Genomic DNA, 15,979 nt, shown 5'->3' with positions numbered 1-15,979 from the left:
ATTTATTGTAATATTTTATTATAATAATTCAAATCATAATAAAGCGGAATTATAATTATTATAAGTTGAAATCAGAATCATTTGTAAATTGTTAATTCTAGTAGTGTATTCTATTTTTCCGTTTGAAAAAAAAGTTAAAATCGTCAACTTTCAAACATTTTCGAGCATGTGTTGAAAAAGTTGTGAATTGGGTCCGATTTGTTTGTGGCTCTCATTGGTCTTGTGAAGCCCGAATCTTTAGTAGCGAGATATGTCGATACTCAAGTCGAAACTCAATCTCCGCTTATGCTTTTGGAACATACGAAATAAATTAGCACTAAATCTTGTTGCCTGAAAATATTCATGTTGCCTTAAATTAAATGAGCGTGTATGATCTAAAATTGAACAAGAGTACGGGTATTATCTCTCTGTGTGCGCGGTGTATATATATATCGCACACAGAGAGATAATACCCGTACTCTTGTTCAATTTTTGATATATANATCAGAGTCAAACATTCAACATCCAAACAAATTCATTAGTGCACAGAATAATTACGACAAGTGGTCAACATAATAAATTCAAAATATCTACGTGACAATGATGGATGTGTACATTAAAGCTTGACACTTTGGATTCTAGACACACCATATTCCACCACGTTTCAAACAACTCAAAGTGGATAAAACCTTTAAAAACGTGATGCTTTTTTTCCCTTTTTTTTTTAAAGAAAAATATCTTTTAAGATGTCATACATACTATAGTTTAATTATCTTTTCATATTTTTTTTAAATACGTATCCAACGTCATAATTTTGGTAAACATGGAGGACATTATCGTATCAAATAACATGTGTTTAATTATCATGACTTACACAACAGTGTAACGGGTGGTAGGGAGTAAATTTGGGTTACGAGTTAAAAGATTTGAATCGTAGTTGCTGTTTGTGGTGAAACATCCGACGTCATAAAATTTTATAACACAATATGTATAATTACTTAGTGATCAAATTCAAAATTAACTATAATATATTATGTTAATGATTTTAGGGAATGAAATAAAATTGGAAATAATTTTGTTGGTAAACACCTTTTAAATCAAATTAAGATATTGAAGCTACTCAAGTATATTCAAAAATAGAAGACAAATAAAAAAAATATATACACACACATATATATAAATATATAGTTTATATATATGTTTATATATAATATATGTATGTATGACACACACGGTCATACATATACACCACATTACCATATGGAAAACTCTCATTGCCATTCCAGGATTGGTGTGTAGACAGAAGATATCCGTCAAGAACACGCAATTGGCTCTCATCAATTTCCTGAACGCGGCAGGTGAGAAATTGTAAGAATCGCTAATCTGTAAATTCATCTTCCTGCAATACCTGGATTTTAAATTTTAGTTTTTTTTATTAAAAAAAAACACAAATTTATTATTCAAAACTTTTCTTTTTGCATTTTTTTTACATTTACGTTCGGGGACTGTGGCGATCGATCTTTCAGATGGGGCATGAATTATAAATGCATTTTTTTGCTGTTGTTTAATCTGGAATCTTCAGATTGTGAATTAAATTCGTAAACTTGATTCTGACGCTTCATATTGATGATTTTTGTTTACTTTTTTCCCTCTGTTTTATGATTTGTGCATGCATTAATCGCTGCATTTTTTCATGTTTTTGACGTGTTGAGGATTAAGGTATTTTGATTCCTTTTGAGTGGGAAGGTGTTTTCAGATTTTGGTAGGTGGTGGAATGGTTGCTTACATGATAATTGATTTTCTACTTTATTCTGAATTTGGTAACGTTCATCGTTCGTCATGGAGATATTATAAAGAAGTGTAGAATGATAATAGTAGGAGTTGGTTTTATATTTTTCACAAGAAAGCTGTGTTGATTGCTTTGAATAATTAATGAAGCTCATCTTATTGAATTATCGATCGAGCGATGAGGATACGATGGTTGAGTAATGGAGGGGTCGTTTTGCTCTAAAAATAGTGTCTGTTTATTGTGTTCTACAGGGCATTTTTTGTGCTGCAGAGTTCAATTATGATAGTGACAGATGTAATATTGTGTTGTTTTGTGCCCTGCGGAGTAAATTTTTGAAAGTGACAGATGCCGTATAGAGTTGTTCATGTTTATTGATCTCTTCCTAGTCTGATATTTGAGTAGAGCAGCTTTTTCTTTATCCTGATGGGAACCCCAAATCGCAGGTTTGCAAAGCTGCCTCTTTTGATTTACTAAATAAAGTGAATCATTGTTGATAGTCTGGTAGTTTGCTTACCTTTTATTTTCAATCTCTTCATTATATATGTGCAGTGGGTTTGCGAAGAAGTCAAGCGGTAGTTCCCGGCTCGTGATAACAACCATAATGGGAATGGTGCTTGGATATTTTGTTGGTGTTTCATTTCCATCAGTTTCTTTATCGAAGGTACGCCTCAGGTCCTCCATAACTAATCTCTAAGGAAGATGTTTATCATGATTTCTATTTTTTGTTGGCAGATTAATCTCCCCTCAAGTTTAAGGTCCTCTATTGATATAGCGCTTGGTGATCGTTTTTCTGCTACTCGCAGTTTTCCCAAAAATCTTGGTAGTACTCCTTTAACACCCAAGGTACTGCATTTTTCTTTTGTGTGTAGCTGTTGTAAAAAATTTCCATCATTTTCACCATCAATCAATGATCAGTGGTGCACTTTTTTTTTATATGAATGGAAGAGAGCAGTTATTTTTGAAGGGTTTCAAATGTTGCTTTTTCGGCAGATATTGGTTTAAATTCTCATTTAAAATGGCCACAGATTAACAGTAATATAAGGATTTTTAGCTTTGCAGATGTATTGGCATATTCCCATGTCATTTTGTACTTTTCATTTATATCTTACAAGTGGAACTTGTTTGCTTCATGCTTACCCTTATTAAGGGAGTTTGGTGTCTTTTGTCTTTCTTGATCAAGTATTTGTCCTGATTGGTGGCCCTATTACAATTGCAGTACCTAATATACTGGGTTTTGTTGGTTTTGTTTGACATGAGTACAGTCATGTGTTAATCGTACGTGTCATTTTTCGTGTTTTTTGGTATTTCAGATCCATATTCCTACAAATCCTCGTGGTGCGGAGTCCTTACCACCTGGAATTGTTGTCTCAGAATCAGACCTTTATCTGAGAAGATTATGGGGTGACCCTAGTAAGGTAAGGTTTGAAGAGTGTTGAAATGGTTATAGCTATGGGACCAACAAAAGGTTTATCTTTAGAGAATATCACTTTTTTATGCTGTATCAATTTTCACAGTAATATGTTAATGATAGATCTTATTCATTCGCGCTCGTTTACGCATTGTTTATTCATTATTCATATTTGTGTACATCTATTTCATGTAGGTTGTTTTTGAGTTGATCGTGAAAGTACTTCATTGTAATGGTTTCGTGCTCATAGTATATGTTATTATTGGTTGGTTGGAATCACTCTTTTCATCTTTTCTCAGATGTGAAGTATGCTTCATTGTTTCTGTGGATATGTTCATTAGCATTTATAAACATTGTTATAGAAGTCTGCATATATCGGACAGCCAAAGACTCTAGTCGTCAGAAATTTAATGGAGTTTATGGTATGGGGCTTTGCTTATTGGTACAATCTGGAACTTTCAGGATCTGAAAAGGAAGCCAAAGTACCTAGTAACTTTTACAGTTGGTTTGAATCAAATGAACAATATAGATGCAGCTGTGAAAAAGGTTAAGACTGATTATAATTCTGTTAACACGTGAATAGATTTTCTTTCTTGAATTTTCATTGCACTTATATTGATTTCGCTTATTTTGTAGTTTTCTGAGGATTTTCAGATTTTACTTTTCCATTATGATGGCCACACAAGTGAATGGGATCAATTTGAGTGGTCACGAGATGCCATACATGTCAGTGTTAGAAAACAAACAAAATGGTAAAGTTCAATTATTCTTATCAGCGACTAGCCATCTTTTATTTTATATGCCTTAATTGTAACAAGAGCTGAGAAAGCATGATGCTTTGTGATTCAAAACTTCTTATGTTAAAATTTTGATGATCACAAACTAAAACTAGAATACTTGGGCATATACCTGTTAACCTTTCATGTACTATTTATTCTTCATTTGCCTGTTCCTTCTGGACAGACTCTAGGGAAAAAAATCCAGGACCAGGACCAGGACCGTTCCATTCGTAATGAAGATGAGAATTAACTATTAAGAGACAAATTAGAGAATAATGGACTTCTGGACTGAAAATGAGAATAAAAAGTATCCATTCTATATCAGCTATTGACAAAGTATCATGTAATATTTAGGTTCAATTTTGGCAATTAGTGAGGATAGAAGTATTTGGAGCTTGATCTTTTGGCTTCATTGTGACATAGTAGCCATGTAATGGGGATCCCGTAGCACATTCGTTGAACCTCATGGGACATGGTTTACTACTTGGAAACTTCAAAGAAACTATTCTTTTTAACCTGATTCCTGAAGGACCAAACAAAACTACCATAACGAGCTAACACTCAATATCATTAATATAACTCCAATAAAAGAATCATCCTTCAAATGAATATAGGTCTCAACTTGTGAGTGATCTTATTTTTACGAGTAATATTTCCTTTCCCTTATTTGATGACTTGCCCTTGTTGATGGTTTCGTAGGTGGTATGCAAAGAGATTTTTGCAGCCAGATGTTGTAGCTGCTTATGATTACATTTTCATTTGGGATGAAGATCTTGGAGTTGAACACTTTAATGCTGAGAAGTAAATCTGTTTTTTAGTCACTGATAGTTTCCAATTTCTGTTTTTATTTTGTATATTGCTTATTTCCCCTAACTGGTTCGGGCCTTCTTTACTTGGCAGGTATATCGAACTGGTTAAGAAACATGGTTTGGAAATTTCTCAACCTGGTCTCGAGCCCAATAATGGATTGACATGGCAAATGACAAAGAGAAGAGGCGATGGAGAAGTACACAAGTAGGTTTATTGGCTGATTATCGTAAGACATCCTACCACCACCCACACCCATTTCATTTGTAAATTGAGTTGTAAATAAGAGATGGGTTGATGTTGATAAGCAGGGATGCAGAGGAATCTGGCTGGTGTAATGATCCATATTTGCCTCCATGCGCAGCGTAAAATCTCTTTTCTAATTTAGAGATTTTCATTTTGTGTGGGTCTGTCTATTTAAATTATTTTTTAAGTTCTATGATATAGACTGTAGAGAATCAATGTTTGGGAACATAGAGCTACAAAGTTCTTCTGAGAGTTAAATTTACCTCTAGATTGATAAACACTCACATTTGGATCTTAATATTGTGGTAAATCTGAAATTTTGTTCCTCTCTCCTGCCTAGCGCACAATAATAATTTCTTCCTCTGTCTGGTTTGACTCAGCTTTGTGGAAATTATGGCTCCTGTGTTTTCTCGTAAAGCTTGGAGATGTGTTTGGCATATGATTCAGGTATATGTCTCATTTTGCTTTACTCTGCTTTCGTTTTTGCATGCCTTGCTTCATTTATTAACTGCACTACTTTGTTGCTTTCCTTGTGAGTTATGTTTCAGCCTGTTGTTCATTAATGACTTTTTTGTTTGTTTGTTTGCAGAATGATTTGGTTCATGGATGGGGATTGGACTTCGCATTAAGAAGATGTGTTGAAGTCAGTGTCTCTCTCCCTCTCACTCGCCAACTTCCCCCCCACCCCCCCTCCAACTCTCCCCAAATTTGAGGAGATGATATGGAAAAGAATTTCATTTCAAGTTTTCAAGCATATTGCTTATATCTTACTATTTCTTGGAGACCCATGGTGTCATTGGGGAACTTCTAATCATCAGTGTTTGTTTGTCCCTGTAGCCTTCGCATGAAAAAATCGGGGTTGTTGATGCGCAATGGATTGTACACCAAACTATTCCTTCACTTGGAAGTCAGGTTAGTAATCACTAGCTGTATTTGCTGCATACCTTTTTTCTCATAGTTTTCTGAAAACATGATTCATCTAAGCTTTAGTCATGCTCCATATTGTTCATTTTATTGTGGGTTTGGGGATTGTAACCTAGGTTTTTGACTTTATTTGCACATAAGATTATTGAAATAAAAAAGCCCATCCATGCAGCTTTTAGTCACGTTCAATTTAAGGACTAAATCTGCACGAGTCTTGGTGTTATTTATTGAATTGTCAAATTCTGATGAACATCAACAATAGATAAGGGACCATCTTTTGGTGGGGTGATCGAATGGATTACTAGGTGTAAAACTCGCAATTTCTATTTTTGAGGGAGGTTGCTGGTTTGCTTGCTCAATCCACTTTTGATACCAGGGCTCTGTTACTATTTGACAGGCATAGGATTGTCTACCATGTAATTTGTTCACCCTAATGGCAAAGAATTATCCTGAGTACATTTTTTTCCTTTAATTTTTTGCTCATTAGAACTTCCCATGGCGCATCTTGCTCCTGATTTCTTTTAATTCAATCCAAAATTGGATTGCCATTGTATCCTGAGTACAATTTTTTTGCTCATTAGAACTTCCCATGGCACATCTTGCTCCTGATTTCTTTTAATTCAATTTCCATTGTGGTTATGGCAATGACTCAATATACAGCATCACACAATGTCCTCAAATTCGCTGAAGCCTGCGCCGTACCCAGAATACAGTAAACAATTCATTTCCACTGTCCCTTTGGTGCCATATGGCTTCCCACTATAAATTCATATTTCACATCCGGCCAGATTCAAGCACAGCAGGCAAAACTGTTCCTTTTTTCTTCCATAGTATTATCATCTTGAAACATCCATTGATTTTTAAAAAGTTCTTTTGGCGAATCAAATGCATCATGGGAAAACTAGTTATCAGTATTCTTCTTTATAGAAAGTTAGTAATTTTCGTTCAATTTTTATGTTTGTTTTTCCTGTTAATTTTTCGCTTTGATGCCATTGCTGCTTTCCCCTTTGCTAGGTTCTTTATTTAACACTACTACCATGTTATCTCTCAGTCATCTCGTAGCATCTTCATTATTGTTTTTGTTCGACAATAAATGTAGATTACATTATGGTCATGGAATTATAGTACACATAATTATATATGTTATTGTTTTCGTTCAATGTTTCTTTCCTATCCACTATTTGCTTGTTTTTCTTGTGAGCTAAATTTTCTGCTGAATTTTTTCACTAAATCCCAACTTCTTCATAAATTCCCAGGGAAAGTCTGATCGTGGGAAAGCTCCATGGCAAGGGGTATGTATATCCTGAACTATGACTTCTGTAGTGTCATTTTTTTTCATTTTCCTCTTAACTATGTTACTTAGCAAGACTATCTCATCTATTGTCGTATTAAGATAGTAAATTAGTAATTTTGTAACCTTGTCTACATCCTTCAACTTTTGATTACTCTTTTATACCCATTTGAAACCTACATATAATAGTCTAAAAACAAAGTAAACATGTTGATTTTGGTATCGGGTGTATAGATTTTGTATATCTTCGCTGATATATTTGTCTTTTTCGGAGGTACGAGAGAGATGCAAGAAGGAATGGGCTTTGTTTCAAGATCGCCTTGCTGATGCGGAGAAGGCATATTTTGCATATCACGAAAAAAGTTAAATTATGGTCTGATAATGATTTTTCTCTTTGCATTTCTTGGCTTCTCCTACATCTTCTTCCGATTTCCTCATATTGGCTCGAGCAGTGTTTGGGCTTTATGTAGGTCAATTTAGTTACAAGTAGTGTACAAATGTAGTTAGATGTTACCGTAGATTTTTTGTTGGGAAAATACTTACAGGTTCACTCAGGTTTTGTGTTCCCTGATGAACATGATATCTAATTAGCTTTCCCCATTTTTTGGTTCCGTTTACATAGTTATACATCTTCAAATTCAGATGCCAGAATTTTTAGTTGAAGTTAGGTCCAGCTTAATTTTTGAGATCTGTATCCAATCGTATACTATATCATATTGAATAGTACAATTCATTATAACTAGATTAGTATGTCAAAACGAGTTAACAGAGAGGGCCGGTCCGCAAACCCCCATCATTAAGCAGGGCTTTTCCCGACCACCAAAAAAACAAGGCGAGGTGGCTCGACGGGCCTAGCCAAATTTGGCGGGTTGGGGTGGGCCGACCCGCCACCCCTGCAAGTCAACCCACCATTAGGCCGACGGGTTGTTGCTAGCCCAAATATTCGGGACTACCCTATATCATTTTAACATCTTTACAATAATTTATAATTTGTACGAGTATAACCCGTAAATAGGCATATGACTTTGGGTGGATCTTTTGATATTATTATTGATCTCAACTTGCATTTTCTATTGAATGTTATAATATGATTATATATTTTGTATCTCAATGCACACAATACACCATTGCATCTTTTTTATCTGTAGATACAGATAGGTTCCATTGTTGAAAGTTCATGGATTTAGCTCTACCGATCAACAAAGGACACACATACGGCTACTTGCATACCGAAAACATGACACAGTGCTAGCACCTGCAGACCTGCATGCGGCATATCCATGACCAATCTGTGTATAGCCTCGAGATTTACTGTCTTGTTCGTCGATACATGCATGTACATGTACGCGGTTCGTGGTTATACAGGCCAACTCAAGAAACAGAGCAATGGTATTGAGTCACTTACATGACAGATCGCGGGGCCACAACATGCATACGGCTCGAAGCATGAATCCCACACGCTTGCATGCATGGTCTAGCAATGCCAAAACTAGACCAACAAGGTAAAACCACCACGAATCCTAACTATTACAATGGTATTATGTGGTCAACCCAAACGCTGTCGGAGGAGGCTCGTAAGAATCGAAATTTATGCGGGATAGTCCTTGGCATACATGGGCTTGACACAGATATCGGTAGGTCTGTGTATGCCCAAAATTCCATATTTTTTTAGGTGGTAAATCTCCAACACGAATTTAAAAATTCACATAAACTGTTGAGTTTTCATATGTATACTTTAATTATTTTTAAATTCAATACAATACAACAAAATTTCACTATAATTATTTGAGGCATTAAAGAACATATCAGCAACATAACGGCGTTGCAATAAATTTTGCTTGTGCTGCTTTCGCACATCGGTTATATGTAATTAAAGTCTTGTAAAAATTTAAATTGATATAAATTTTAAAACTTTATCCTAAGACTGTCTGCACGAGTTGGATCAACAAAACCTTCTTTCAAACATCTGTTATATATAATTAAAGTCTTGTTAAATTTAAGTTGATGTAAAATTTAAAAACTTTATACTAAGAGCAAATTTTCAAATCGAATTTATATTACGATTAAACTTTTTGAAATATGAAAGAAAAATTCAAACTTCATTTTGGTGTAAATTTTTTATGGAATCACGTATGTCGCCGATCATGTCAAAAGGGTCGGTCCCACAAGCAATCAATCACCTGGTACAGAGAGACAAAAATAATTGGAAGAGCGTAGAATTTGGAGCAGCGTGGAATTTAATCTGCAGCCATAGATGCTCTTCGTTTACTCTTCATTTCATTCATTGTCACCGCATCTTTTTCATCTGGGTTCGCGTCTACTATGAGACCCTTTGCCACTACTGTTCCAATTTGATCGTTAATTACCAGTTCGAAATCTTCGAGTCGGACCTTGCTTCAATCACCGATCTGAAGCTCATCATCCCATATGGCAACGCTAAAATCAGTCCAAATGGAACCATCATTTGCCAGGTTTTTATTCTTTACTTTGACTTATGGTTTCCATTTTATAATTTTGGGGCAGTGTCCTGTTCTTTTATTTTTATCTTATTATTATTATGGTTATGTTTTATTTTTTCTTGTTTTGTTATTGTTTTATGGAAGAGGTAGGCAGCCAAGTAGGAAACTTGATAGGAAAGGGATTGCATTTGGTTTCCCTGATCATTTCATTGTTTTAAACTCTAGTAAATTTTATTTAAATTCTGCCCTTTGTTCCTGTTATGCATCAATTATAAACCAAACAGCTGGAAAAACCACCCGATGTTGCTTGCCTTGGATAAATGAACGAACTTTTTACGAAAACACTGGAAGCTGGCTTTCACTGGATATCATCTCGTATATGACTTAGACGCTTTACTGACACAAGTTTTTTGTTGTCGCAGCATGGAATAAATGATTGCATGCTGAACTTTGTCGAGGCATGCCAATCTATGCCTGGCCGGATGTGGTTAGTACTGCTTGGTCAAGATTTAGAACCTCTTATTATGTTTGCTGCCCTTTTAGTGAACATGCAGGGGAGGCTCTATGATTTTTTCCTGCGATGTATGTTGAATTCGCATGTAGCCATTGTTAGAGTGTTGTCGGTGTCATGACTAGCCTGTGCACCAAGTAGTCTACTTCATTTGATCAATCTTGAACCATGGCCTTATTCAATTTTTTCTGTTTTGAAAGACGTTTTATTTTTAAAACTTTAGAAAATATTGGCCCTTGGACTTAATATTCAAAATGTAATATGGTTTTGATGTCTTGTTTTCATCTTCTTTCCATCTGTGATGCAGAAGGATCATTTTCCATTTATCTACTGTGTGGAAAGTTTGGTGTACCACAGAAATTACACCCATTGGGAAACATGATACCAGAAATTAATTTGGGTGCGTCTGCTGTGGCATCTTGTTATGTAAGCGAGCGCGGGAAAAGGTTAGTTCTCTTGCTTGCAGGATCTGAATAGTCACTTACATTTTTTTAAAGTTGAACATTTTTAGTGTTATATTATGATATCAATTTTCAATTATTACTATGCACCATGAGGAGCAACTTGAACGATTTCATCGAGCTCAATACGAGCGAGGCACAACTAGATTTGGTCCACATCGGTCAAGTTTAGAACATTTAATCCTAATTCATGCCCATATCTACCAATGATAATATATAGAGTTAACAAATAAAAGAAATGGTATATTAAATTATCTTAATGCATTATATATACCTCCAGGATATATAAACGCCAAGTCATTATCGATTTTCCTATATACATTACATTGCATATTTCGCGGTGCAGGAATGCTAAAACTGCACTCCCCCAAATTTAGGATTTCAGCCTATTGATATCTCAGAGTAGCTGCAAAACATAAGTTTGGCGGACCCTCTTTAATAACTCGGAAACATAATTAGAACCATCAATGATATACAACGAATATATTTTATGACATCTACATCTGATCTCTCGTCATGATAAGTCTAGATTTTCAATGATAGTCTATAACCCTAATAGATTAGTGGCCGTTTTTTCCAACAATTCGAGATATATTAGCTACCATTCTTCCACTGTGTGCGGGTCATCTATTCCGATCACTGGCTCACCATCAATTTTCAGGCCCCAAATAATTGAAACATCTTGTAAGGTGATCGATGTTTCACCACATCTGAATTAAAGTCTATGTGTCTCACGTTGTCACCACTCAACAAGAGCGATAATGAGATAATTATCAAGAACCACATTACGACACTATAAAACCCATATAATTTTGTACGCCAAAACGCGTCTGTGTATATTTTTTCTCAAGATACAACATCCATATAAGATTATTTGTACTCTTAACTCATAATATGTTGTCAACGGTTTTATTAGAAACTATATTCGAGATATGTATAGTTTGTAAATACAGAAACTGAGATCTTCCGACCTCGATTTGCAGCCATTATGTAATCAATAATACGAATAATAAATTATTATGAAAAAGTTAGTAATAATAAATAAAATAATAGATTCACTAATTATAAAATTAATAATCATAATATTTTCAATGACACATTGAAGAAGAATAAGCAATGTTAATAATAAACATAATATATACATTAGAAATCGATTACAAACTTGAAACTTTAATAAGTAGATAAAATTTGCTCTCGAAATTTGATAAATGTGAAAATGAAATATGCTCCATCGATTTGTTCACATTAATGGGTGGTTTAATTATTCAATGGTATAGATGCCGTGGCTGACTCTTTAACTTTTGCAGCATCCGCATAAGCTTTGCAAATTTTGTTTGCAGATAACTATGTACATTACTGTATTTTCCAATTTCATAAAAGTTATCGAGAGAACTTGCTCTTTAATTTAAAAAGCTGACTGCAAGCAAGCTTAGAAGAAAATCAGATTTTTCTAAAACTTGATGTCGAAGATAATTTGGCTGAGGCTTAGCATTAGAATACTGTTTAATGGAGGAAGGTAAGTCTCCATCAAAGGATCGGAGTGGAATTTATTCTGAAATGACAAAAACCTGTTAGGTTGGATTATGTTTGAAACTTGTAAACATTCTTATGGTGATTGAGGTAGATATCCAAAATTGATGGACTGTTTCTGAGTTTTTTTTGTTTCTTTAACTAATTTAACAACGTACTTGAAAATTGACGAGTAGCAGATGCATGCTTCAAATTTCAATTTTTAAAGTTCGATTCATTCTATAATTTAGTCACACATGCTTCCTGTGTTAGGCATATATTTGTTTATTGATTGAGCATTTTCTATGCTGACATTGTTAGAACAAAAATATTTTTTGCAACTTGAACTAGCATATGCAGCTGAAACAAGTGCGCTTCAACCACCTTATAGATATGTACCATAGGTACTGTAGATGGGCAGCCGCTCTATGATGTAAGTATCCTTTAAATTCCTTCCAAAACATTTATATATATAAATGTTTTGGAAGGAATTTAAAGGATACTTACATTTGATGCATCTATGCTCTTACCGTTGTGATTAACATAATACAATGCTGTATCATACATCTAAAGCATTTCAAGTCGTGTTAAAGGCACATCAGGAAAAGGTATTGTTCATTTTAGGCGAGGAAAATATTTTGTATTTCATCACAGTTGAAGATGTTTGATGATGCTTGATATGTTAATTGCTACATTGGATGATGAGATTGAATAATTGTTGTGTTTATTTCCTACAATTTACGTTCTCCATGTTGCTGCAGGACTATCGAAACTTAACAAGCTACATCTGCAATGCGAATAAAGGAACCACCAAACCATCTCCTTGCAGTGAATCATCAATGAGGAGAAACATTCGAAAGATGAAGATGGACCTACCAAGCTTAGTCATACTCCTCGGTTGCTGTTTTTGGTTTGAACATGAAGGCCAATTCTTATCAGCAGTTGTGTTGAAGCTTGTTCATCATGTTATGTTTTGTAACGTGTGTGTTTATATATGGATATGTACACATACATGCATATATATATATATATATATATAATTGCAACATTGTATTCGATATTTCAAGACTTAAATGTGTATTCTTTCTGGGATTAATCATTTTAGCATGGGGGACTGTTAAAGAAAGGCCCTAGTCAACTTTTTAAAGTAGGCCTCTTAATCAAAATCTCCCTTATAGCATACCATATTAGAATGAGCTTGAAAGTAGAAAAGGGTATATATGAAACTAAATTTGGGACACCAACTACATAATATGGAAATAACCTTCAACTGGCATATGAATAATGACAGAAAGCAGTAATTGTTTAACTCAAAACTCCATGTAAGCAACCAAACGAAAACCGTTGTATTTCTTTTAAAGAGTAAACAGTTTCATTCCCAAATAAATCGAAAGGATAGAAAGGGAGAATTGTTTTGTGATCGTACCGAATGAGCTCGAGGAATGTTTTCTGGCACAAGAAGCTCCCCGGGAGAATGCAAACTGTTATGGCTTCAGATCACTTGTCATGAAAATGGGTTTTCATATGGTGGCCTCGCTTGCTCGTGACTTGGAGCTGGTGGTGTTTTGATGTAAGTTTTATACTAAGCATTTTCTTAAGCCTTTATCTAAGGAAAATAACCATTTTCACAAGCACCACTTGTTTTTATTCCAGTAAACTAATCTTGCATGTGAAGATGTAAGTAATCATATTATACATATATATCTTTAAAATTTTGCCGAAAAAGAAGATTTATCGAATAATAGAAACGATTTCTGAAAATGGGCTAGTGATTGGTAGAAACAATAGTCAACTTTATAATTTTTCCATGATCTCTCTTTTTTTTATTTAATAATTTTTTCGAGTGGACTTTGGATACTCGTTTGTTATCGTTATTTTTTACCGGATGTAATTAATACGAGCGGACCAAAAAACTTAATGCGACAGCAATAAATAGCGTACACACCAATTGTAAATTTAATGCACTCCATACTATATTCTTCATTTAATAAAAAAACACATATCATTTATTAATTTGGAATTTTTGAAAGATCGGTCACATATTACAATAGAGATAAGAAGACCCTCTGTGGTCGACAATATNAAATATTTTAATTTTTTTACATAAAATAAAATATTAACAAAAAGGACTGGATTACTCCCAGTCAATATTAGATATAAGCTGTACAGTCTTGGCTTGTTCTGCTTTAGTCCAACAAACCAACCTACAAATAGAAACAGATAAATAGACGACAAATTCAGTGGATGTTTTAATTTGATTAAATTCAAAAAATGTGATTTTAATATATAGTTGATTATAAATTATGAAAATAATGTGATGTAGAAATACTTGAAAATTATGACCATTATATGGAAAAATTAAAATAATAAGGACTGATAGCTTATTAGAAAGGTGACAAAAACATTAATTAATTTTTTTGACAAATTTAATTAATCGTTTTAATTTTTCCAAAAAATGTGATTGGACTTGTAAGTGGAGAAATTTGACTCAACAAGAAACACGTTCTTGTATTTTATTTTCTATTTTCCAGAGACTTGAGTTAATAATTTTGTTAAAACATTTTTGTCACATAAGCACAGTGTCTATTAATAATTGAGTAGGTCTCTTGTGAAACGGTCTCACAAATCTTTATCTGTAAGACAGGTCAATCCTATCGATATTCACAATAAAAAAAAAAAAGTACTACTCTTAACATAAAAAGTAATATTTTTTCATAGATGGCTCAAATAAGAGATCTGTATCACAAAATACCACCCGTGATACCGTTTCACACAAGTTTTTGTCTTAATTAATTTGATAATATATATTATTGTATTTACTATCTTAAATCTTATTCCCACTTGTATTTCAGTACTCCATCTTTATGAGCATCAGAAATAGATACAAATGTATTATATTTACATATACATACACATATAAAGACACTGAAAGATATTGAGTCGAATTTTGCTTGAAACTTCAACCTCGAACAATGTAGACTCGAGTCTATTATAAGATAATAATAAAGATAGTATAGATAAATATGTAAATTTGTATTAAATCATATAGTTTAATGTTATTTACGTTTCAATTTATTATAATTCATTTTACGAAATAAAATATTCTTATTTTTTAAAAAGAATTGAGTGTGAATACTATACAATCTGTTGAAAAATTATTTAAAAATGTGTTAAATATTTGTGTTGAAAATGTGAATGTTGAATGTTGAAAATTAGGTAAAATTAGGTGTTGAATATTGAAAATTAGTGTGTGATGATGTAGGTAATGATGTATTTTATTTTTGGATTATTTGTAAAAAATTTCTATAAATAGATCTCTCATTTGTGAAGAAAATCACAATTGAGTTGAGAGAAAAATATTATAAAGTGTGTAGTGTGATAATTTTGAGAGTTTGAGATTTTTACTTTTTTACCGTAAATTTTTACTTTTTCACAACACGTTATCAGCACGAAGCTCTAAAAGTCCTCCATATTTTTCCAAGCTCCGAACAGAAGAAAAAGGTAACAAAAGTAATAATATTTATTTTACTGTTATTTATTTATTGTTTATATATGTAATATATAATATAATGTTATTGTTAGAAATAATAAAAATAATTTTTTCAAAAACTTGTTATAAATCCTGGGAGGATGTTAAGACGACATCCCACACTCCCGGTAAGGGATACGACAAGTATAAAAGCCTATAAGGTTTTTAAACAAAATAACTTATGACACCTAATTATAATAATGTGATATGATATACATAATTATTTAAATATGACTAATATTATATACACCATATTATTACCATAAAATTATACAAATACATACATT

General features: G+C 33.4%; 1 protein-coding gene and 1 pseudogene across 2 annotated transcripts; both read left to right on the top strand.

The window, feature by feature from the left end:
* The first annotated feature begins 1,227 nt into the window (after positions 1–1,227).
* On the top strand, positions 1,228–7,823 carry LOC140987766 (uncharacterized). Of its 2 annotated transcripts, none has more exons than XM_073456424.1 (15): positions 1,228–1,337; positions 2,020–2,211; positions 2,318–2,429; positions 2,501–2,611; positions 3,079–3,183; positions 3,639–3,722; positions 3,813–3,928; positions 4,655–4,756; positions 4,856–4,969; positions 5,074–5,127; positions 5,389–5,455; positions 5,598–5,651; positions 5,846–5,920; positions 7,189–7,224; positions 7,498–7,823. In XM_073456424.1, the coding sequence occupies exons 2-15, from the start codon at positions 2,192–2,194 to the stop codon at positions 7,588–7,590; spliced, it is 1,143 nt and encodes a 380-aa protein (XP_073312525.1). In that variant the 5' UTR covers positions 1,228–1,337; positions 2,020–2,191; the 3' UTR covers positions 7,591–7,823. The 2 variants fall into 2 exon arrangements, with proteins under 2 accessions (XP_073312525.1, XP_073312529.1); XM_073456428.1 differs by having other exon boundaries at positions 1,228–1,347.
* A 1,542-nt stretch (positions 7,824–9,365) lies between these two features.
* On the top strand, positions 9,366–13,224 carry LOC140987759 (gamma-interferon-responsive lysosomal thiol protein-like; annotated as a pseudogene).
* Positions 13,225–15,979: the final 2,755 nt, after the last annotated feature.

This window comes from Primulina huaijiensis, chromosome 1, assembly GCF_012295235.1.
Source record: "Primulina huaijiensis isolate GDHJ02 chromosome 1, ASM1229523v2, whole genome shotgun sequence".
NCBI lineage: Eukaryota > Viridiplantae > Streptophyta > Magnoliopsida > Lamiales > Gesneriaceae > Primulina > Primulina huaijiensis.
Note: the sequence above shows the minus strand (reverse complement) of the source record. Positions and strands in the feature narration are given on the sequence as shown.